At 52.5% G+C, this 22,398-nt stretch overlaps 1 protein-coding gene across 3 annotated transcripts; it reads right to left on the bottom strand.

Annotated features, from left to right (window-relative positions):
- Positions 1 to 394: 394 nt before the first annotated feature.
- MVK (mevalonate kinase) lies at positions 395 to 22,288 on the bottom strand. 3 transcript variants are annotated; one of them, XM_030821344.1, is made up of 11 exons: positions 22,113 to 22,288; positions 21,094 to 21,185; positions 19,858 to 20,005; positions 16,063 to 16,207; positions 14,449 to 14,604; positions 11,548 to 11,651; positions 10,869 to 10,914; positions 6,819 to 6,909; positions 6,323 to 6,439; positions 2,473 to 2,626; positions 395 to 1,229 (listed from the first exon to the last, which is right to left on the bottom strand). In XM_030821344.1, the coding sequence occupies exons 2-11, from the start codon at positions 21,169 to 21,171 to the stop codon at positions 1,078 to 1,080; spliced, it is 1,191 nt and encodes a 396-aa protein (XP_030677204.1). In that variant the 5' UTR covers positions 21,172 to 21,185; positions 22,113 to 22,288; the 3' UTR covers positions 395 to 1,077. The 3 variants fall into 3 exon arrangements, with proteins under 3 accessions (XP_030677204.1, XP_030677203.1, XP_030677205.1); XM_030821343.1 differs by having other exon boundaries at positions 19,834 to 20,005; positions 22,113 to 22,186; XM_030821345.1 differs by lacking the exon at positions 14,449 to 14,604.
- Between the last annotated feature and the right edge of the window lie 110 nt (positions 22,289 to 22,398).

The following is a 22,398-nucleotide window of genomic DNA, read 5'->3' as shown; positions in this document are numbered from 1 at the left end:
GGGTGGGGAGTGCCAGGCACCCAGGCTAGAACATTTGAGTCTGTTTTCTCCATCCAGCCAGTTCATTTCAGAAAGGAAGGCGCGCCCCAGGAGCGATGGCAGGTTCTGCTTTCCTGTCTTACACAGGTCTGTGCTCTCGTGGGTGCTTGTGATTCTGGAGCTAGGAAGCTCAACTTCTCCCTCCGCAGCAGCAGCCTGGAGTTGTGCTGATGGACTGAGAGCCGTGTCCCAGTCCCTCTCCAGCAAGGGCCATCTGGGAAAAGCCACCTCATCCCCAAGACACACAACAAAGTGACCCCAAACCCTTATTTCCCCCCATTGCTGAAGAGCTCCATGGAGGAAACAGCTGGAGAGGGGACAGGGACAGAGGAAGGTGCTGGTGGCCTGGAGTCTCTACTGTTGACACAAAATCTTTTTATTCCCATCTTTTCCACAAACCTCTCAGGTACAGACTGGAAGAAACTGCACATGGACCCGGCCTTATTTAACCAGGCCCACCGCCTCCGGGACAGCCCCTGGGGGAGCCCCATCCGCTAGGTAGAAGGGAAAGCCACACCAAGTGCTGAGTGAGCCACCCAGACAGCAGGTGCTCTGGGAGGGAGGGAGGACAAGGGGTAGGGGAAGGCTTCCTGGAGGAGGAGGGAGAGGCCTGGCCCTGAGAGACAGGGGGAGGTCCCTGAAGAGGGAGAGAGAAGGCACACTTCTCCAGGAACCAGGCCCTAGCATCTGAGCATCGGACCCAGGCGGCCAGGGAGAACACAGGTCAAGGCGGGGGCCCGAAGCAGATGGGCCTGTGGGAGCTTCGGGGAAGCAGCCCTTCTCGTCTCAGGTCTGGAGTCTCAGAGGACCCTCCTGGGCCTCCTGCTCGGCTGGCTCCAGAATTTGCTGAGCGCAGACCATGCCTCCCTAGGTCCCACCGCTGGGACTGCAGAGCTCGGCTGGCATCGCCAAGCGGCTGGGGCCTCTCCAGCAGTGTCAGGAGCTAGGTGCCCGCTGGCCAGCACAGAGTCGAACTGCAGCCCCCTGAATAATCCAGAAAGGGGCATCTGGGTGGGGCTGCAGTGTCGTGGGCTCCTCTCAGAGGCCACCCAGGGCTTGCTGGACTCGGCTGTCCAGGGAGGTGGCTGAGTGGATGGAGACGCCAGGGGCACCGATGCTGGTTTCCAAGCAGTCAAAGCCACAGCTGGTCAGGGCCTGCTTCGTGGCCTCCACTTCTGGCTGCTCCAGCCCTGCGGGGAGGGAAGGCAGGTCACCCTTGACAACTCTCTGCTCCATGGGAGAAGCTCATCATATTCAAGGCAAAAGCCCGGGCCTTCCTGCTGTGCCTTCCTGGCTGTGACCCACCTGAGCCAACAGGCCTAGGGTTACCTGCAGCCCCCCCGTGCACTGGAATGCCCAGCCTTGCACCCCCAGGGGTTTAAGGAGCAAGAGTTAAAAACATGGACTTTCAAGTCACAGGACTCGGCCTTGCCTTGTACTGGCCGTGTGGCCTCAGACAAGTGACTTCCCCTCTCAGTCTCAGTCTCCTCATCTGGGAATGGGGCTAATGATGCCTCCCCGTGCAGACCTCAGGGAGGCTTAAAGGAAATAATGCAGGTAAAGTGCCTGGCACAACACCTGGCACAGCAGGCACACTCCAGAAATATCAAGTCCCACCATCGTCACGGGCTCTGAACTAGGAACCAACAGTTGGGGTCGGCTGGAGTGAGGATGTGGCCACCTCCTGAGGCCCGGGAGCCATCATGGAGGGTGAGGAGATGCCTGGAGCCTTAAGGGGGCTTAGTGGAAAGCAGAGGGGAAAGGAAGGATGAAGAACAGAGAGGAGGAGATAAAGACGGAAAGAGAAAGAAGGAAGGAAGGAGGGGACAAGGAGCACAGAGGGAAATGGAGGCAGGTGGGAATGGTTAGTGCCTACTGTAGGCCAGGAGGGAGCCTGAGGGAGAGTTAGGTGTCAGGTGGTTAAACACTAGCGGAAGCCCCTTGCCAGGCCCCCAGGCACCAGCGCAGGGGGCTTCCTAAGCCAAGCCCATTACTCAGTCTTGCTCTTTCCCCAGACCAACGGGAAGGAAACCCTTTCGTTCTGTAGCAAGATCAACCCCATCCTGACCACGTCAAGGGGTACAAGTGGGGCAAGGTGAGGCAGACGTGGAGAGTGACAATGCCCTGGTTGCTTCCCAAGCTTGTGGGGACAGCCCCGATGACAGGAGCCCCAGCCACAGCCCAGCCTTGCACCAGGCTCTCTAGGTGCACTTTCCTGCTTGCATCTGGGCAATGATCTTGCAAGCTAGATACTCTCACCCTTATTTTACCAATGAGGAAGCAAAGACCCAGAGAGGTTAATTAACTTGCCCAAGGCCACAGAGCAGAGCTGAGACCTGTTTCCAGGTCTCTTTTTTCTTTCAAGGGAATTCTCCAGGTGGACCCCTCTTAGGAGCCCAGGCTGGCAGCCTGGCCCACCTACCCCCGGGATACCTGGCTTGAGGAGTGTGATGCCACAGCCGCCACCGCCTGCACCAGTCAGCTTGCTGTGAAGTCCGTGGGCCCTGGTCACCTGGCAGAGCTGGTCCAGAGAGGCGTGGCCCACGCCGAGGGCATTCAGATGGTGCTGGTTCATGTCAATGAGCTCCTAGGAGAGAAGGTTCCATCTGTTCCCACTTGGCCTGCCTGAGGCCAAGGTCCTATGCCCACCCCTGAGCCTGCCTTGTCCATCTGACAGTTGTTGGCTGGAGACAGCCAACGGCTTTGCCTACCTGGCACCCTGGCCCTCTCCACTTGTAAAAGAATCCTTCTGCTCTGCAGCGTTTCTCATAGAGCTTGGGTAGAGCTGAGCATACCTTCACCATAGCAGTGAGCACATATCCTAGGGCTGGTCACAGAAGCCTCTGGCACTGGTGACTGATCAGGGATGGGCATGTGGCCCAAGCTGGGTCAATCATGGCCCTCCCAGGGTTTCCTCTGCCCCTTCCCACTAGAGGTGCTAAAATAATTAACTTCAGACACAAGTCGCCAAGATGACCTATCTTGCCACATGGTCAGAGATTACGTGGCAGATGGACAGATTCCCGACACATTGTTTCAGCCCCTGGATCGAGCTATACCTGAAGCCATTTACCTCTGGTCTTCTCAGTTGAGAGCCAATACATTCCCTTTCTACAAAAGTCTGGTTGAAATGGATTTCTGCCATTTGCAAGAGAAAAAGTTTCAAATAATATGCCTCCCTACAGCTGCCTTGGGGACTGGTTTCAGAATAAGAACTAGGTATAACTCCAGCAAGGCCATAAGCAGGGGAACAGCTGTTTGTCTAGGTTTCTTCAGTTACTATGCAGGATAAACTTCCTGCTCTTTAAGGATCCAACAAGATGCATGTGGATGAAAAAATAAAACTCACAGCTTCCACTGCCCAGGCACCCAGTAGTTAGATTTCATTTACCAAACACCCACAACGTGCTGGGGCTCTAAGAATGGGCGCCCAGCCATGGTCCCAGCCATCAGGAAGTAAAAACCATGGGATTTGGAGTCAAGTAGACCTGTGCTGGAGTCTCAGCTCTGCCCCTTTTTAGTCGTGTGTCCTTGGGCAAGGTCTTCTGCACTGGGTCTATCTCCTGCTTGTAAACCGGGGTCATAAGAGTATCTGCCTCAGCAGGGTGCGGTGGCTCACGCCTTTAATCCCAGCACTTTGGGAGGTCGAGGCGGGTGGATCACTTGAGGTCAGGAGTTTGAGACCAGCCTGGCTAACATGGCGAAACCCCGTCTCTACTAAATATACAAAAATCAGCCACGTATGTTGGCGCACGCCTGTAATCCCAGCTACTCAGGAGGCTGCAGCACGAGGATCATTTGAACCTGGGGGGTGGAGGACGCAATGAGCCAAGATTGTGCCACTGCACTCCAGCCTGGGTGACAGAGCAAGATGACTCTGTCTCAAAAAAAAAAAAAAAAAAAAATCTGCTTCTTTGCCCTGAGATGAAACAAGGTGAGTTTTCTGTTCAATGCCTGGCATGAGATATGTGCTATTAGTATTTTTATGGGTACGTTACCATCATCCCCACTTTACAAAAGGGGAAACGGAGGCTCAGAGAAGAAGTGACTTGCCCACGATCACTGAGCTAGTAGGTACCAAGCTGGCACTGGAAGGTGGGTCTGCCTGACATAAAGCTCCTGTCTACCCTGCCTCTGAGAGCACCCCTGGCATTCCTCACTTCTGTGTGAAGCTCTGTTCCGGGGCACCTGGATTGCCTGTATACCAGGAGTTGCCATCACTGAGGCATCTCTGCGGAGGCCCACCTGGCTCTCCCGCATGGGGACGGCCGGTCCGGCAGGGTTGGGGTGGCCCTCCCCAACAGCCTGCCTCATACCTCGCTCTGCGCCAAGCTCACCATTTTTGACAAATGAGCAGACAGGCATGATGGCCTGGTGGCAGCTCCGGGTGCCTCTCACCAGCCTGATGGGCTGGATGTGAGAAAAGACTTTTGGGGGCCGCTCTCTGCGCCTGAGCACCAGGTGTCACGTTGCCGAGGCAGGTTCCAGACACCTGTCACATTCTGATCCAAAATCTGTCAAGGATCAGATGACAGGTTGTGACACAGGAGAACAGTTCGCTGGTTTGAGTGCAAAGCTGTCCAGGAGCCGAGTTGCACATTTCAGCGGCTGCCACAGCCAAAAATACACACAATGTAGAATCAACGTGCTGTTCCGTGGCATTCTCCAGGGGCTCGACAGGGTGTATTTTAGGCAGTATTCCATCATTATTAATTTCCTACTCAGGGGGACTGTGTTCCCTCCTTTCTACGTGGAAGGAATCGAGAGCTAGGAAGATAAAGACTGAGGGAATGAGGGCAGAAACACAGGAATTCAATGGAGGCTCTGCCCTGGCACACAGTAGGTGCTCATGACAGATCTGTTGAATAAGGGGGCAGATCAGTCTGTCGGCTGGACCCCTGGCTTGGCCACTCACTAGCTGGATAACCTTGGGGGAAGTCCCTCTTCAGGCCTCAGTTTTTACATCTGTAAAATAGGGATAAGACACCTACTTTACAGGGAGGTGGGTGTGAAGATCAAGTGAAAAGAATCATTTGTAAAAGGCTTGCTTTAGTGGCAGCTTCCACTCAGCACAGGGGCTACAGACTCGAATGCCCACAGGGGGACCGGGAGGAACCAGGCAATGACTACAGAGTGCAGGGCGGGGGGAGGGACTGTGGTGACATGGAGACCGCACGCCCCTCAAAGGGGTCCTCTCCTGTACCTTCACTGACGGCTGCTGCACAGCCATGGCAGCTAGGGGCCACCCGATCCTCTCATTCTGCAAGGGCAGCCAGATGGCTAACAGCCCATATTCACCAGGCTAGGTGGACTGTGTCCAGGGGGAGCCTGGGCTCTTTGGTTCCCTAAGCTCATGGCACACCAGACATTGTGCTTGCATGTCACCCATGAGACTCCAAGCATTCTTTTTTTTGTGAGACAAGGTCTCACTCTGTTGCCCAGGCTACAAACTTGACCTCCTGGGCTCAAGTGATCCTCCTGCCTCAGCCTCTCGAGTAGCTGGGACTACTGGCACGTACCACCACGTCTGGCTAACTTTTGTATTTTTTGTAGAGACAGAGTTTCACCACATTGCCCAGCCTGGTCTCGAACTCCTGGGCTCAAGCAATCCACCTGCCTTGGCCTCCCAAAGTGCTAATACTACAGGTGAGCAACTGCGCCCATCTAATCTGAGCATTCTTAAGACACTCTAGCGAGGCCACACGTCCAGCAGAAGTGGAGCTGGGATTCACACACAGGCCTGATCACACCCAAAGTACGAGGTCACAACCTCTACACTAGAATTATGCAAATGGCAGTGGATGGGGTTACGATGATGAAAAAACAATGTTAGGATCTGTCTGACCCAAAGCAGGCAGTTGACAAGTAGTCGTTGACTGCACCCATGAACTTAGCAATAGCAGGAGAGGGACCAAGAAGTCACCCCTGCACCGACAGAGCACTCTGCATCAGCCAGATCCCCATCTACCTACGTGGGCTGGAGCTCCTTAGAAGTGACCCCAAACCTGTTCCATTGCACTTAGCACGAGCCAGGCCCTGGCCTCCCCTGCACTCTCCCAGTTACTCAGAATCACCCGGGAAGAGGCCTGCAAATAAGATACGCTTATATGGCACACACAGACCTGGGCCCAGGCCAGGGGCTTCTGAGACAATAGGCCAGAGGCAGGTCCTGGCCTCTATGTGTTGGCTTCTGGGGGATTCTGAGCACAGCCAGATTGCAGAGCCACTGCCTTGGACAGTGGTGTGGACTCAGTAACCCCGGTTCCTGCAGACAGGCTCTTACTTCCAGCACGAGGTACTGCTCCGGGGCTGGGGCTTCCCCCATCTCTCCCAGCACGCGCTCACACTCCAGGGAGATGGCATCTATTGAGGTCAGGAGGGGAGCCACGATCTCTGGGAACTGGAGAAAAAAAGAAGGAATGGCTGGTGAGGCCTGGGGGCAGGCAGATGCAGGACAGCTGCCCCAGCAGTGGGGTGGAGGGAGGAGGTGTTCACACAGCCCGTGCCCATCCTCTGGGGAAACCGCCTCTCTTCTGAGCCTGTTTTTTTGCCTTCCCAGCTGCAAAGTCAGTGTGTCTAACGAGCCCGACCACTATCGTTTTCCTGGCCAGGCTACGGGCACGGACGGTACCTTCTTTTCTGCCAAAACCACCTCCCTAAGGGCCTCCAACACCCACCACACTCCCTATAACCCATCAGCCAGAGGGAGACCTCGAAAATCCAGATGTGATTGGGTCCTGGCCTTCCTGAAACCTGCCCAAGAAAGGAACAAGAGTCACCTTGAGCAGCCTGTTTCTGACGCCAGCCACGAGGGCCCTGGTATTGCGAGGGACTTTGGTGTTGGTCAGCAAGATCTGGAGAGCTGGCGGCCTGCAGGGTGAAGAGGAGGCAGGTCCACACTGAACTCAAGACGGAGGAGCTGGGTCAGGACTGGGAGCAGTCCAGGAAGCCGCCCCACCCTGATATGGAGGAAGAAGGGAGGCACAAGAGGTGACACTGGATTGGGGGAGCATGGGGCTCCTGCTGATGGCCACAGCTGCGCCTCCATCCCAGGCCCCGGTTGGGTGGCCATTCTCCCTTGGCTTTTCATTCATTTATTCATTCAACTTCAACTGGGACCTACAACATGCTAGGCACAGCTTGGCCTTGGGGCTGGGGCCAGAGAGGGGATAGGGGAGAAGGTCTGAGAAGGTTTTCCTGGCATGATGTGGACACTGAGAACTGAGGAAGGGTAAGAAGCCACCAAGCAAAGCTAGAAGGGTGAGGATTTCTGGCAGTCGGAGCAGCCTGTGTGAGCCTGGAGGTGGCGGAACCCGGCACAGTCATCCAGTGAGAAATTCAAAGTGGCTATGGCAGAGTACAAGGGGGGGCGAAGGTTCACTTGTGTGGGTCACCCCCACGAAGCTGGAGTTTTAGAAAGACCAAGCCAACAGGCCCTGAGATGGATCACACAGACGGAAGATGCCCAGGCTAGCTGGTGCGGGCAGCACCACGCACGGGCTCGGTAAATGCGGGGAGGGCAGGGTTGCAGAGGAGGATGGTCCCCAGCACACTGAGCCCACTCTTGCCCTACCTTGATGGTGCCCAGATGAGCAGCCCTGGTCTAAAACCAGATGTGGTTAGAGTCAGTCATCCCCTTGGCTGCCCCCTGGCACACAGACATGTCTCAGGCAGCCACGCTGAGCTGACTCTCTAGCATGACCCCGTGGTCCTCACCTGCCCCGGAGGAGCTGCATAAATCCCTCCTAAAGCCACAATCCCAACTGTCCTTGTAGTGAGCCATCTTCGAGGGCTCAAGCCGACATTTCTTGCCATCCAACCTGTCTTTCAGAGGGCGACAGGCCGGGATGGAGGGTGGGGGATTTGGATGAGCTCTGGCCCGAGACAGCTGGAGACGGGCAGAGCCCTTGATACCTTTATTCGCTCTCTTCACAGTTCAAGATTGTAAAATCCAATAGGGCTGGAAAGGGCTGCCAGAAACCTGCTTTATCTCACTGCCCATAAGCCCATGAAATTAATATCGATTCTCAGCCTTGGAGGCTGGCTTTTTTTTTTTTTTTAACTTTACAAAAGATGAACATTCTATTTGGTTTTTCTCTTCCCTTCTAAGACAAGCCATTCCTCAAAAGGGCAGCGTTCTGGGAGGCCGCATCTTGATCCACTTCACAAACAATGCATTTTTTCTTTACAGAGAGGCACCACGCATGGTTGGTGGGGGGAAGCTCCTTAAGCCATCCATGGGATTAACGTGGATTCCGGCCCCCAGCTTCTCCGCGAAGCCGCCATCTGCTCCTGTGGCACCCCACAGCAGGCAGCAAAGGTTGGTTTGCTCCATGCTCCCATCCAGCCAGGTGGGAGGAGTTTCGGTGTTGTATCTTCATCTTTCTTAGATAAGTCCTCTGCTGACAGGCCTGTTACCAGCCTCACCAGATCCAGGGCTCATACCTATCCAGCGGCCACCACACAGAGGGTAAGCCTGGTAAGTGCTCCTGTGATCCGGGCTTGGCCACTGCCCCAGCCTCTTCTTCTCTCCTCCCTCCCCAGGCTGCTCACTCCACTCAGCCACCCTGACCTCCCAGCTACTGTGTGACACGCCAGGCAGTGTGCTCGTCTCAGGACCTTGGCACCGTGCTTCCTCTGCCAGGGACCAGCCCTGCCCCATAGCGGCGTGACTCATTCAGGTTTCTGCTCAATGTTCCTTCATCAGCAGCCCCCGACTCCCCATCCAATCGGCCCCCTCCTTCCCTTTGTAGCCTCTGACCCTGCCTTGTTTCCTAAAGGTGCTTAAGACTGGCTGATACGCTCTCACAGACAACTGATTTTTTTCTCCTCTCCCAACAAAGTATGAGTTTCAGGGAGGCGGGGCTTTGTTTTGTTCCCTGCAGAGGCCCCGGTGCTCAGCACACAGTAGGTGCTTAATGATACTTGTGGAAAGGATGAATGAACTCGGCCAGCAAACAGGTAAGCACTTCAAAGCCACTGCTTCTGATTGTGTGTTCGAGATCCCCTTAAGTAAACGAGGAGCTGGAGGTCTGGGAGAGGTGACTCACCCGAGGGCACCAGCTGGCAGGTGGGAGAGCTGGACTCAAACCTAGGCCTGTGGACCCAGTGCCTCCACCCAGCACACCAGCAACGCCTGGCCATTCCCCTGGCCGTTCGCCTGCCCGCCCCCCTTGGAAAGCCTCCTCATTCACCTCCTGATGCCCCCAGTAGACTGTACTCTCAGTGCCTAGCCCAGATCTTCATCAGTTTTCCAGCTCCAGGGCCTAGTCCAGTGCTTAGGCCACGAGTGGCTCTCAGGAGACATTGAAGGAATGAAATGCCACCACTTCCATGAATGATTCCCCAGGCTCGCAGCCAGATCTATGACACCTGTCACTGTCACCCACAGCAGCTTCACAACCCTTCAGGTGTCCTCTCTCTGACGATTACAGTGACCGCCTTCCCCATCAGACTGTGGGCTCCTGAAGACAGGCTGGGGCCCGTGCATTTGAGACTCTTCCACATGATCTAGCTCTGGTTCCACATGGATCCGGGGCAGTGGCAGACCAGCTTCCACCTGGGCGCCCGAGGCTCTCCTGGCAACGACTGCTGGAGCAACCCGAGGAAGCTGTTCCACACTCCTACTGGCTTCTGCGGAGTGCAGAGGTTGGTGGCAAGAGTGATTCTGCCTTCCAGGGGACACTGAGCAATGTCTGGAGATGTTTTTCATTGCCACGCTGAGGGTGCTACTGGCATCTAGTGGGTTGGGGCTGGGGATGGCTACAATGCACAGGGCAGCCCCATCACAAAGAATAACCCAGCCCCAAATCTCAATAGTGCCAACGCTGACAACCCTGACGTACAGCCTTGGAAAGGGAGGCGTGGCTGAGCTGGGACAGAAAGATCCCAGAGAACTAGCTGGGGGCCCAGGTGTGGCGCTGTGGCAGGCTAGGTTATTGAGCCACTAATGGAGTGGCCCAGCTGGCGGGGGCTGTAGGCCAGGACCTGCCACTCATCCATGAAGACCGCCCTGAGTAAAGAAGAGAGAGCCCCAGGACTCTTACTGATGCGAAAAGGCCCATGGAGGTGGCAAAGTGCCCTGGGACAAACACCACCCCACAACTTGATCAAGGGCTTAGGGAACAGCCAAAAAGGCACCTGGCTCCCCTCTGCCATGTGTTTCATTCCAGGCACAGAACAATTCCGCCGTGGGTGCAAACAGAACAGAGGATGCTGAAATCGCACGTGCACGTTTGTGATTCCAATGATTCCAGTGGGAGGGACACAGAAACATAAAACAGGCTGAGAGTCTCCAAATGTCACTTCTGCTCCAAGCCCCTCCCAAGCCTCCCTCCGGCTTCCATCCTGCCTCTGCCCTGTGTGCCTCCATTATGGTGACTCTCACATTGTCCGGTGGTGGCTTTTGTGTGTGTGTCTGGTCCCAACCCTCCAAGCAGACTGAGAGCCCTTGGAAACTGTACCCAAGCTTCATCTCTCCATTCCTACGCCCCAGTGCAGCATCATCGGGAACACAAGAAGTAATGGATTCTTGTTTACTAAGCAAATACAGGAATGAATGAATGAGCAGCTAAGGGTCTACGGGCACAGCCAGGCATGACTTTCCCTTTCTGATCTCTCTGCAATTTAAGAGCTGAAGGGGAGAAGGAAAGACCCGGTCTTCCCCACCACCCCTGCTTCCTTGCAGCTAGTGGACTGTGAGGGCCACACTGGGGGATGAAGAGCCAGGGACACCTGCCTCCTATGGTACTTCCCAAAGGTGCAGAGCTCTGCCCCTTGCACACATCGATGCAACCATGGCTGAATGTGCTGCTCCACCCCCAGGTTACCTCTTTAAGGACGAAATCTTCCCTTGATGGTATCGGAGGGCTCCTCCTAAAGAGAAAAACCAGCGGGTCAGAGCTGTGGGAAAAGCTAACACATCTGTGCACTTGGGAGAGAGGCTGAACCTTGGGTTGGGTTCATTTTGCCCCATTCAGGAAAGAGGCTAAGTAATGAGTCAGCCCAGCTTCAGTTACAAAAGGTGCAGGAGGGCAAAAGGTCCCCGAAGCCCCACCAGGAAGCTTTCGCCAGGCCTTGGATTCTTGGGTCCCCCTCCCTCCAGACTGTCCAGCTTCCCCCGACAGGCCACATGGTGAAGGTGAGGCCCGGGACACAGCACCTGGGCCCTGTAAGCAAGAGTCCTTGCCAGAGGGGAGGCCACCTGGGTGGTGTGGTGTGCAAACTCCACGGCAACGGCTCTGCATCCTGAACCTACAGCTCCCTTGGGGAGCTCGTGGAAGCTGCAGCTTCCCAGGCCCCAGTCCCACCCCCAAAGATTCTGATTCAGGGGGCGTGAGGCAGGGCCCCAAGATTTCTCCCCATTCCCCCCAAAATAGGAAAATGCTATTTTTTCCAGAATCCGTTGATTTGATTCCTCCCAAACCAGCACAGACTCTTGGGCACCTAACCATTGTAATAAGAATTTTTAAAATAACAAAAATAAAATAAACCCGAGGCCACACCTACCCCAGGTGCTGACAGCATTGTCCACTCCAGAGGGGTTCCCGTGAATCATTCTCTCCCCTTGGAAGGCCCACTTGTTAATTAGCTCCAAATCCTCCTTGGTCCACCTGAAGACATAGATGTTCATCTTTACTGTGGCAGTGAGGAGTGGGGCTGGGGAGGGGTCGCCTGGGGCTGTGCTGGGGAGGCCAAGGGGCATAGGAGCTTGGGCCCTTGAGCTCAGAAAGAACAAGTCCACTCTGAACCTCTCCAGCTACGGAGTGTGCCAAGTGTGCGCCCTTCCCTCTGAAGCCCACCTGGTGCAGTCAAAACAGCCTGGGCTTTGGACTCCAGTGGTCCTACTTTGCCTCTTTTTTTTTTCTTTTTTTTTTGAGACAGAGTCTCACTCTGTCACCCAGGCTGGAGTGCAGTGGCGCAATCTCAGCTCGCTGTCTCCTGGGTTCAAGTGATTCTCCTGCCTCAGCCTCCTGAGTAGCTGGGATTACAGGCACCTGCCACCACGCCTGGCTAATGTTTGTATTTTTAGTAGAGATGGGTTTTTGCTATGTTGGCCAGGCTGGTCTCTAACTCCTGACCTGAAGCAATCTGCCCACCTCAGCCTCCCAAAGTGCTGGGATTACAGGCGTGAGCCACCATGCCCAGCCAGTGGGCCCTTTTTGGAGCCCATCCTACCACTGACTCACTGGGCATCTGTGAGCAACTGCTTCATCTCAAACCCTCAGTTTTCTCATCCATAAAACAGGGATAATAGTGTCTATCTCACTGAGGATATTGAGATGCAAAAAACACACAAGTGCTTTGTGTAATGCCCAGGAGATAGGATGTGCTCCCCTCAAAATAGGCTGTCTGGGGTCACAGTGCCTGGGGGCCTGGTTCAATCACTTACTTGCTGTGGAGCCCTGAGCAAGTCAATTACCTGCTTTAAGTCTCTTTCTTCATCTGCCAAATAAGGATTTTTATGGACTTGGCAACTCACATGGTAGCTGTGAGACTATGATTAATAATGAGTTAACATCAGTTAACATACTATTGATTAGCATGTGCCAAACATTGTGCTAAATGCTTTCTCAAATGGACCATTGAGAAATGGTCCATAATCCTCCCAATTGTACCCTACAGGGAAGGTACAATAATTATCCTGTTTCTTATAGAAATGGAAACTGAGGCTTGGATGGGTCAAACAGCATCCTGGAGATCACAGTGCTACTCACTGGTGGGTCAGGACCACATCTGCTGACTTGGAGCCCAAGCTCTTAGCTACTAACTTAATGGTGCCAACAAGATACACTCACTTATTCATTCAGCATTTATTGAGCAACTGCTATGTGCCTGTGACTAAGCTCCTAGTAGGAAGCAAAACAGACAAGGTCCCTGACTTCTTGGAGCTTAGAGTCTAATGGAGAAAGTGAAGGTCAGTAAGCAATGAGTATTCAAATACAAACAAATCCATGACACTGCGATATGTGACTTCAAAGCAGGTGTTTCTGTAAGAGCACTATGGGCTGAATTGCTGGGCGCTGGTGGGGGGTGGTGGTGCTTGAAGGACAAGGGGAGCCAGCTAGGCAAGGTGTGTGTGAGGGGTGCATTCCAGACACACCACCTGTGCAGCACTGGAACCACACCAGAGCTGGCTGGCCTTTCCCAGGGACCAACAGGTGGCAGTGTGCCTGGGAAGAAATGAGTGATGGAGGTGGGGGAAGGTAGCTCAGGCAGCTGACCTAGCCCAGGGCCTGGCCCTCTCAACAAATGTGAGTCTTCCTCCTGCTCTACACAGTTTGTTTTTTATGGGGCTCAGATTTGAGTCTTCAAAGGAGACTGGGCTCCAGTCCTTTCCGACTCAGAAACACATGATGGGTGGGGTGGGGTGGGAGGTCTACTCTCCCTAAGGGTTCTGAGAAGGAATGACTGGCCTTCAGGGGAAGGTGGGAGAAATGGTTAGAAGCAGCATAAGAACACACACACGTGCAGGCGCACACACACAGTCACCCTCCACCTTTTGAAAGACAGGGCCAGTCTGTTGGCCCGTGGAGAATCACTTGAACCTGGAGGCAGAGGTGGCAGTGAGCCAAGATCACACCACTGCACTCCAGCCTGGGTGACAGAGCGAGACTCCGTCTCAAAAAACAAACAAACAAACAAAAAAACTAAGCTGAGAAAACAAAACAAAACAAAACAAAAAACAAGCCCAGGAGGACACAGCTCTGCATTTGGGGGCCTCATCCACAACTCCTGGTCCTGGGACAAACTGCATAACCTCTGCGCACTGGGTGGTTTCTCAAGGAGCATTCTCCTAATGATAGAAATGGTCTGTGGTCAAGCCTGTCTGGACAGGCCTCACTGACTCACGTGGTCAGTAGGAAGGCAGAGAGGTGACATGCCCTCCATGCAGACGGCCCTGTAGGAGGAGAGACGCCCTAGTCTAATGGGCACACCCCCTAATGGGGATTTCTCAGCGCACTGTAGTTTCTTTCACAGCCGTGTGGTAAAACTGGACGATCACCCCTAGGGCACTGTCATTGCCATACAGAGGAGGACACTGTCCTAGCCTGAGTCCATGCAGAGGTGGGAGGGTTCATCTAACCCGCTGCCCTCTAGATCTGGACTCCAGCTCTTTCTACCATACCATGGGCGCTTGAACCCAACAGAGCCAAGACGGGGGTGAGCAGAGGTGGTAGAGAGCAGGAGAGAAAAGCTCAGACTCTGAGTTCAAATCCCACTCTGCCAGCACTAGCCGTGTGGCCCTGGGCCAGCCATTTGACCTCTCGGGGCTCAGCTTCCTCATCTTAAATATGGCCACTATGACACCTCTCACCTCACAGGGAGGTGGTGAGGTCTCAGTGGGAGAAGCCACGCCCCCATCCTGCCGTGCGGGAGGGACACTGGCCAGGTAAGGACCATGGTTACCTGTTGACGCAATCCCCGTCCTTCAGCGGGTTTGGGATCTCCTCGCACACAGTCAGGAGGGCTGCTGCCAGACTCACCGAGTAGGCAGCGCTGGAGCCCAAGCCCGCCCCGGGGGGCAGCTCCGACCACACTACGATATCCAGGCTCGGCAGGGCCCTGAAACACACCAGGGCGCGAAACATGACTCTCCCGCAGGGCAGTGGGGTGCCAGCACTGAACCAGGGGCCGGGCCCAGGCCTGACTCCAAGCATCTGGTTCAGTTTTCTCAATTGGGGGAGAATTCCCGACCCCAAATGTATCCCTATTGAACATCAGGAACTCATGCTGAATCAGACAACTAGAAAACAGGTACCAGGTTCATTTAAATCCCTGGGTCATCCAACCAGAGCCCTTCCCAGAAGCACCTGGCAAGCCGTCAACCCCTTTCTCCCACCTCCTTCCTGTGCCCACATGCTAGGCTTTTCTGTGGGCCTGCTCTGAGCACAGGCTGGCCCCTCTGCCTGCAATAGCCTTGCACCTCCTTATCCCCCAGAGAAATCCCTACCCATCTTTCAAGGCCTTATCAAATGTCGCTTCCACTGTGATACTTTCCGTAGCTACCCACAAAGACCCTCCTGGCTCCCTTTCTAGGACCCCCTGCCTGCCCTCCCTCCCTCCACCACTGCCTCACCACTGCACACTAGGATTGTGTGTTCACTGGGGCCTCTCCCACCAGATGGTGCTCCCCAACCATGTGTAACACGGGGTCTGCTTTTGATCACCAGAAAGGTCCGAATTGCTACATCTTACATGTATTTCCCCCAAGTGAGAACTGTCAAACTTTGTGTTTGGTAATTTCCACGAAGTGCTTTTCCCATTTCCCAAATATAAAAATTGTAATAATGTGCATCTTCAAATTCCACATACCCACCCCATCCAGCCTGGAAGATTCTGGAATGCCCCTCACCCACTTAAGGGGACGTGCCTCTCTTGTGTTGAAATTCTGCTTCGGACAGCAAGTATCAGGCCGTTTCCAAATGTGTCCTCAGCATAGAGCCTGACTGAACCAGCATTTGCTGCTCAAGGGAAGGGCTGCCCCTTGAGGTTTTCCCTTTGGGTTCTGGACCAAAAAAAAAAAAAAAAAAAAAAAAACAACAACAACAACAACAGAGAGGCTGGGGCTGGGTGCAGTCACTCATGCCTCTAATCCCAGCACTTTCAGAGGCCAAGGCAGTTGGATCACATGAGCCCAGGAGTTTGAGACCAGCCTGGGCAACACAGTGAGACCCCATCTCTATAAAAATTTAAAAATTAGCCAGGCGTGGTGGTGCGCACCTGTAGTCCCAGCTACTTGGGAGGCTGAGGCAGAAGGATCACTTGAGCCTGGGAGGTCGAGGCTGGAGTAAGCTGAGATCGTACCACTGCATTCCAGCCTGGGCGACAGAGAGACCCTGTCTAAAAAACAGGCATGCCATATATACCGTGTCTGGCAGGGTGCCTGGCACATGGTGAGGACAGCCAATGGCTGCCGCTCTAGAAGAGAGCATGTGCATTCTCCAGCAGCAATGACAGAAACCCTTCCTTTTTCTCCATGGGAGGCTGAATCTGGACTCCTTCCCCAGACCACGCACACACCTCTGCTTCCGGCAGATGGACAGGTATAAGTAAAGAAAGGCCAGCACAGCCAGGCGCTTGGTGACAGCACAGTCGTCAGGCAAGCCTGCAACCTCCTTCAGCTTCTCCACTTGCTCTGGGGTGGGTGTTGTGACATCACCTTGTTCTGTTCCACAGGCAAACAAGCAAACACAAGTGGGTGAGAGGGACTTTGGTGCTTTATAAACAACAGAATACAGAAAATCGACTAGTCACTGGAATCGGAACATGGATGGACATGAATTTATGGTCTGAACCCCACACCCATGTCTGTTCATTGGCTTTAGGCAGACTTGGGTTTGAGTCCCAACTGTGCCATTTACTGGCCATGTGACTCAACCTCCCTGAACCTGTTTCCGACCTTGGTAAAACAGGGATAACAACAGTGCCTCTTCATACAGTTGTCATGAACGTAAAGTTAAATAAGGGGTGTAAACTCTTTAGCACAGCACCCGGCATGTAGTAAGTGCTAATTAACAGTAGTTTTAAGGCTGGGTGCAGGCGCTCATGCCTGTAATCTCAGTACTTTGGGAGGCTGAGGTGGGCAGATCACTTGAGCCTAGGAGTTTGAGACCAGCCTAGGTAACATGGCGAAACCCCAACTCTACAGAAAGTACAAAAACTAGCCAGGCATGGTGGTGCACACCTGTGGTCCTAGCTACTCGGAAGGCTGAGGCAGGAGGATCGCCTGAGCCCAAGAGGTTGAGGAAACCGTGAGCTGTGCTTGCACCACTGCACTCCAGGCTGCATAACAGAGTGAGACCCTGTCTCAAAAAAAAAAAAAAAAAAATTGTAGTCTTAAAACAAACACACACAGACACACACAGAGAATGTTGGCTCAATCACACAAGGGCCTAGGTTTCACCTTCCATTGTATAAAACCAAAATCAAAAGAGTATTAAGTTAACCCCCCAAAATATTTCCCTCCTCCAAAAGATAATCGTGAGGAATAGGACAGTGTAAATGCGAGGCGGTACCTGGGCAGAAGGGGAGGGTGAGGCAGGTTGTTCCCAGGGATGTACAGGAACCTGGGCCACTTTCCTCTGAGACACTGAGAAGGCAGAGCCTTTCTGGCCAGCTCACCTTTACAAATCACTCGCTGAGCCTCGGGTCACATTCTCAAGGGACTGGGAAATGGAATTGGGTGTGTGTGTGTTAGGAAACTTTGGGCACCGGTTAAGTACTGGGTAAATATATGTTGAATGGATTAATGATATACTCAAATGGCCAAGTCATGACATCATTGAGAACTCAGGTATTTCAGAGCTTTGTAATTGAGATGGAACAGCTGTTAAGAGCCTGGACTTCGGGGCTAGGAGAAACCTGGGTCTGAATCCTTTCAGTGTTACCAACAAGTGTAACCTGAGCCACTTGACCTCTGAACTTTAATTTTCAAATCTGTACAATGGGGATGAATACCACCACCTACTTCCAGGGAATGCTGGCGAATTCTAAGAGTGCTAACATATGTGAACACACTTAGTGCCTGGCACACATAAGTACCCAATAAGTGTTCACTGTAGTAGCAGGGTGCAGTGGTATGTGCCTATATTCCCAGCTACTCGGGAGGCTGAGGCAGAAGAACACTTAAGCCCAGGAATTTGAGACCAGCCTGGGCAACATAGTAAGACCCTGCCTCTTAAAAAAAAAAAAAAGTTCAATGTTTATTACTATCAGGAGGGAGCAAAAGGACACTGAAAGAAAGATGGTAGATCTTTGCAACCTAGAAGATGGTATGTCTCCCAGCGCTCCAAAACTAACAAGCCCTTCCCTGCATAACGCACTCTGTGTCGCACCCCTAGTGCCTGCCTCCAGTGTCGTCAGATCCTCATGGCAGCCCTCAGTCAGGAAACAGGTCTCTGCTCCGAGGCCCAGAGGATGAAGTGACCTGCCCCAGGTTCACCGAGGTAGTTGGAGTGGTCTGAGACATGTTCCCCCACACCTGGCTGCTTCTACCCCAAGCTACTGACATACACAAGTTGCAGCTGGTTCTCAGGAGACATTTCTGGTCTGGCTGGGCGGCCCTGTCCACCATGGAAAGCAAGTTCCATGTGCTCTGGCTGGTTGTTTTCAGATGCACGCTCCAAAGGAGTAGCTTTTAACTGAGGTGTCCCCAGAATCACCCAAGGAACCCCTTTCAAAAACTCCTACCACCACTACCAACTCCCAATAAGAGAGGGGCAGAGCCAGGAGCCCATCCATCCGTATTGGTTAAAACAAAAACAACCACCACCATCACAAAAAACTCCTGGGTGATTCCAAGATATGATGAGGTTAAAAAGGGCTGCTCTAAAATGAGGATTTTGGCCGGGCACAGTGGATCTCACCTGAAACCCCAGCACTTTGGGAGCCCAAGGTGGGAAAGTGGAAAACTGCTTGAGGCCAGGAGTTCCAGACCAGACTGGGCAACACAGCGAGACCCCATCTCAACAAGTGAAATGAGAATTTTCAATTTTTCCTCCATCCCCATACGGCGTATGGGAGTGACTGTGGTTTCTCATGGGGAATGGGAAGCAGGTGTCAAGGGTTCAGGTGCAGTCTAAGGAAAAAACCCGAGAAGATTCTCATTTACCCCACTCTGGCTGAGAAACACTGTTCCAAAGAGCAAGGCTTCAGCCCAGGGAGCAGACAGTAAACTGACAACAGAGAAAACACACGTCAGCTCTGGGGCAGGTGCAGGGGACTCCACTGATGGAAAAAGCTGGCCTGCTTATGAGTGGATGAAATCTTCACAGTGCTGTCAAAAATCAGCACACACACCTGACACGCAAAGAAAAAATTGGTACTTCTGAATGGTTTATATGGCCTGACCCAATTTTGGTTAAAAAACCAAGATATCTCCCTGTCTCTATCAATCTTTCCATCAATCTACAGAAAATCACCCAGAAGGATTAATGCCTAAATGCTTGGAGTCATTACTGGGGTCAGGGAAAGGAGAAGGGAAATAATAGGTGATTTTTAAAATTACAATGTCCCAGTATTGACTATATTTTCCAATAATAAGCATAGGTAACTTGTACTTATATTAAAAATTTTTTTTTTTTTTTTGAGATGGAGTCTTGCTCTGTCCCCCAGGCTGGAGTGCAATGGCACAATCTCGGCTCACTGCAACTTCTGCCTCCCAGGTTCAAGCGATTCTCCTACCTCAGCCTCCTGAGTAGCTGAGATTACAGGTGTGTGCCACCACACCCAGCTAATTTTTGTATTTTTAGTAGAGACAGGGTTTCGACATGTTGGCCAGGCTGGTCTCAAACTCCTGACCTCAGGTGATCCGCCCGCCTTGGCCTCCCAAAGTGCTGGAATTACAGGCATGAGCCACTGTGCCTGGCCTACTTTTATCAATTTTTAATTATACAAAATGCCAATATAGTCTCCTCATTTAAAACATGTGTCACTTTGTCTACTCTCTGGTCCTAGGTCTCTCCCAGGAGAACTAATCACCACTGCCAATCTGATGTCTATGCCCCCGAGACCTTTTCCATCATTTATACACATATTTATACTTAAATACATATGTTTGCTGTTTTGCATTTTTTTCACTCAACAATAGGCCTTGATGATCTGTCCACAACAGCCCCCAGAGATCCAATGCATTGTTTTACACTTATAAATTAAAAAAAAAAAGATAAAATGAGTGAAGCTAATTTTATGAGGTCAGGGTAGAAAACACCCTGGAAATAGCTGGCCCCTGGCTCCCTTGGGGACAGCCCAGAATACCTGGCCAGCTGCCCTCTCTGTAGGCTCTTACCACACCTGGTTTCTCCTCCTTGCCCTCACCCAGAAAGCTTGTGTCCAGTGACTGAAGCCTGGCCACATCCCAGGCCCGCTTGATACCAATGTTGGGTAAGCTGAGGTCCACTTTCCCATTGCTGTGGGGTTGAAGCCGGAGGAATGTTCTCAAGTTCAAGGCTACAGCCAGTGCTACCTATAGAATAAAAGACAAAAGCAATAAGCCTGAGGGTGGGTGGCAAAGGGGCCAGGACCCACGTGCTAAGAAGAGAGCAAACATAAGCACAGAGGCCACCCCTAGCCGTGCCCTTGCCAGACACTGCTAATCAACCTTGGCATGCTCTCCCACTAAGCCTGGGCACAGCCACCATCGATCAGCTAAGAATTAACATCCACTTTCCCTCTGCCTGCAAAATTTCAGAGGTTCTCAACACCAAGGAATCATTTCCCAATAATCACCATGTTTTCAATGAGAAATATAAGAACATAAAGAATAGCAGTGAGAAGCCAGGTGTGGTGGCTCATGTCTATAATCCCAGCACTTTGGGAGGCCAAGGCAAGAAGATCACTTGAGCCCAGGAGTTCGAGACCAGCGTGGTGTCATACCACGTCTCTACAGAAAAATAAAAGAAAAAAATTAGTGGGGCATGGTGGTGCACACCTGTGGTCCCAGCTACTTGAGAGGCTGAGGTTGGAGGCTGCAGTGAGCCATGATTGCAAGACTGCACTCCAGTGACAGAGCAAGACTCTGTCTCAGGAAAAAAAAAAAAATAGCAGAGTTCAGCAGGGGTGGTTTCAGACAGACTTAGGTTCACACTAAGCTCTACCAAAGTATATAGGACTTGGATCAGGTTACCACTTCTCTCCTAAGCCTCAGTTTGCACATTTGTAAAATAGGATAATAAAAGGGTATGCCTTGGGGGTAGTTGTAAGGGTAAAATGAGATAATGGATGTTTCCAACTCCTTTGCTAGATCATCCTTCCAACTTCTAAATGTCTTAGTGCCCCGGAGCTCGAGCCTCTTTCCTTCTGCATCAAAGCCCACTCCTAGGTGAACTCATTCCACTCACAGGGCTTTATATATCATCTTTTTGCTATCATACCGAGCGAGGCCCAAGAATCCCTTCAGTGGGCATAAGAAATCTTTTCCTTGCCTGGCGGGGGAGAAACTGATCTCTCTGATCTGCTCCCAAGCTGTGCCTCAGGGTGTCCTTTTACCTTCTTACGAAATTAGCATCAGGGAGAAGGGGTACCCAATCCTTAAAGGCTCTAACCGCTTTGTACCTTGCCATGTACCACGGCATGTTCTCCATGAAGGATGACTTTCCCCGGAGCAGACACCAGTAGGACTTCTGACAACATGGCTCCTGGGAATCCTAAAAGGGAAAGCCAGTGAGAAGAGCAAAGATCTCTAGGTGTCAGAACCAGCAGAAAGAGATCTTAGAACACCTAGTTCAAGCCCATCATAATAACAAAAAAAGGTAACCGTCCAGCACTTGCTATGTGCCAGAAAGGCAATGCAGGATCAACTGGACACATCCAACAGATCTGGGTTCAAATGCCAGCTCCTCCACTCCCCAGTGATGTCATCTTGGTTAACTCACTTAAACGGCTATGAACCTCGGTTTCCCCACACGTTACATGGAGAGAAAACAACCGTACCTACCTCAGTGGATGTTAGGAAGGTTAAATTAACGCAAGGGAAACACTTAGCAGTGTCTGGCAGCTACTAATCATTCAATTACTGAGAGCTACTTATTACTGGCTCTGTTCTTCTTTTACAACTACTACTATTAAAGGTAGAAATTTACATGAAATCATGGAGCAGAAAGAACTCTTTGCTGGACATTTAGGCTGTTTCCAATGTGTCACAATTTTATAAAGAAGGCTGCAGAAAACACCCAGTACGCCTCGTTTTGCACACTTAAATGAGTATTTCTGCAGGACAGAGTCCTAGAAAGGAGCTTGCAGGGTCTATAGGTGTGTGCAATTTACACTTTTATAAATAACGCAAAATTGCCCTCCGCTTAAGGCTTTACGTAGATTACCTTACGCTAAGATTCAAGTGTATTATGAACTAAGTACTATCGTGATCCCCATTTCTTAGAAAAACTGAGGCTCAGAGCAGGGAATCCCCTTGCTTGTCAAGCTCAAAATCACGACTGTCGGATTGAGGTCGCCAACCCCTCGGGGCAAGACTCTCAGAGCTGGGGAAACTGAGACACAGAAGCTGGACGCCTGGCTCAGGGTCGTCCTGGGTCTAGGACCTCGCGCCACCCGACCCCGCGACCCCGGCCTCTCACCTGCCGCCGCCGCCTCCCCGGCCACCGCCCCTCCGCGCCGGAGCCGGAACAGCTCCCCAACTCCGGCAGCCCAGAGCGCCCGTGCCTCAAGGGGAGGAGGTGCTGTCCTTCAGGCCAGCCAATCAGAGCGCGCGAGCCCGGAGTGCCTTTACCAATAGGCTTGAACATTGGTCAATAGGTGTTGCAGCCAAGCCGACAGGGGTTTTCCCGTCCCGCTTCTTCCGTTAAACCAATGGCAAACAAGTCCCTGGGAGTGTCCCGCCCTGTGGCGAGAACCGCGAACCAA

Source organism: Nomascus leucogenys, chromosome 10 (genome assembly GCF_006542625.1).
Source record: "Nomascus leucogenys isolate Asia chromosome 10, Asia_NLE_v1, whole genome shotgun sequence".
Classification (NCBI taxonomy): Eukaryota; Metazoa; Chordata; class Mammalia; order Primates; family Hylobatidae; genus Nomascus; species Nomascus leucogenys.
This window is presented reverse-complemented; position numbering and strand designations above follow the sequence as displayed.

What these genes read in the sequence shown, in the direction of transcription:
- MVK (XM_030821343.1), bottom strand. Translation starts at nt 21,171, where the DNA reads ATGTTGTCAGAAGTCCTACTGGTGTCTGCTCCGGGGAAAGTCATCCTT. An exon ending in GACGGGGATTGCGTCAACAG is followed by an intron (nt 11,652 to 14,448) that starts GTAACCATGGTC and finishes CTATGTCTTCAG; the next exon opens with GTGGACCAAGGAGGATTTGG. An exon ending in AAGATTTCGTCCTTAAAGAG is followed by an intron (nt 6,910 to 10,868) that starts GTAACCTGGGGG and finishes TTCACCCTGCAG; the next exon opens with GCCGCCAGCTCTCCAGATCT.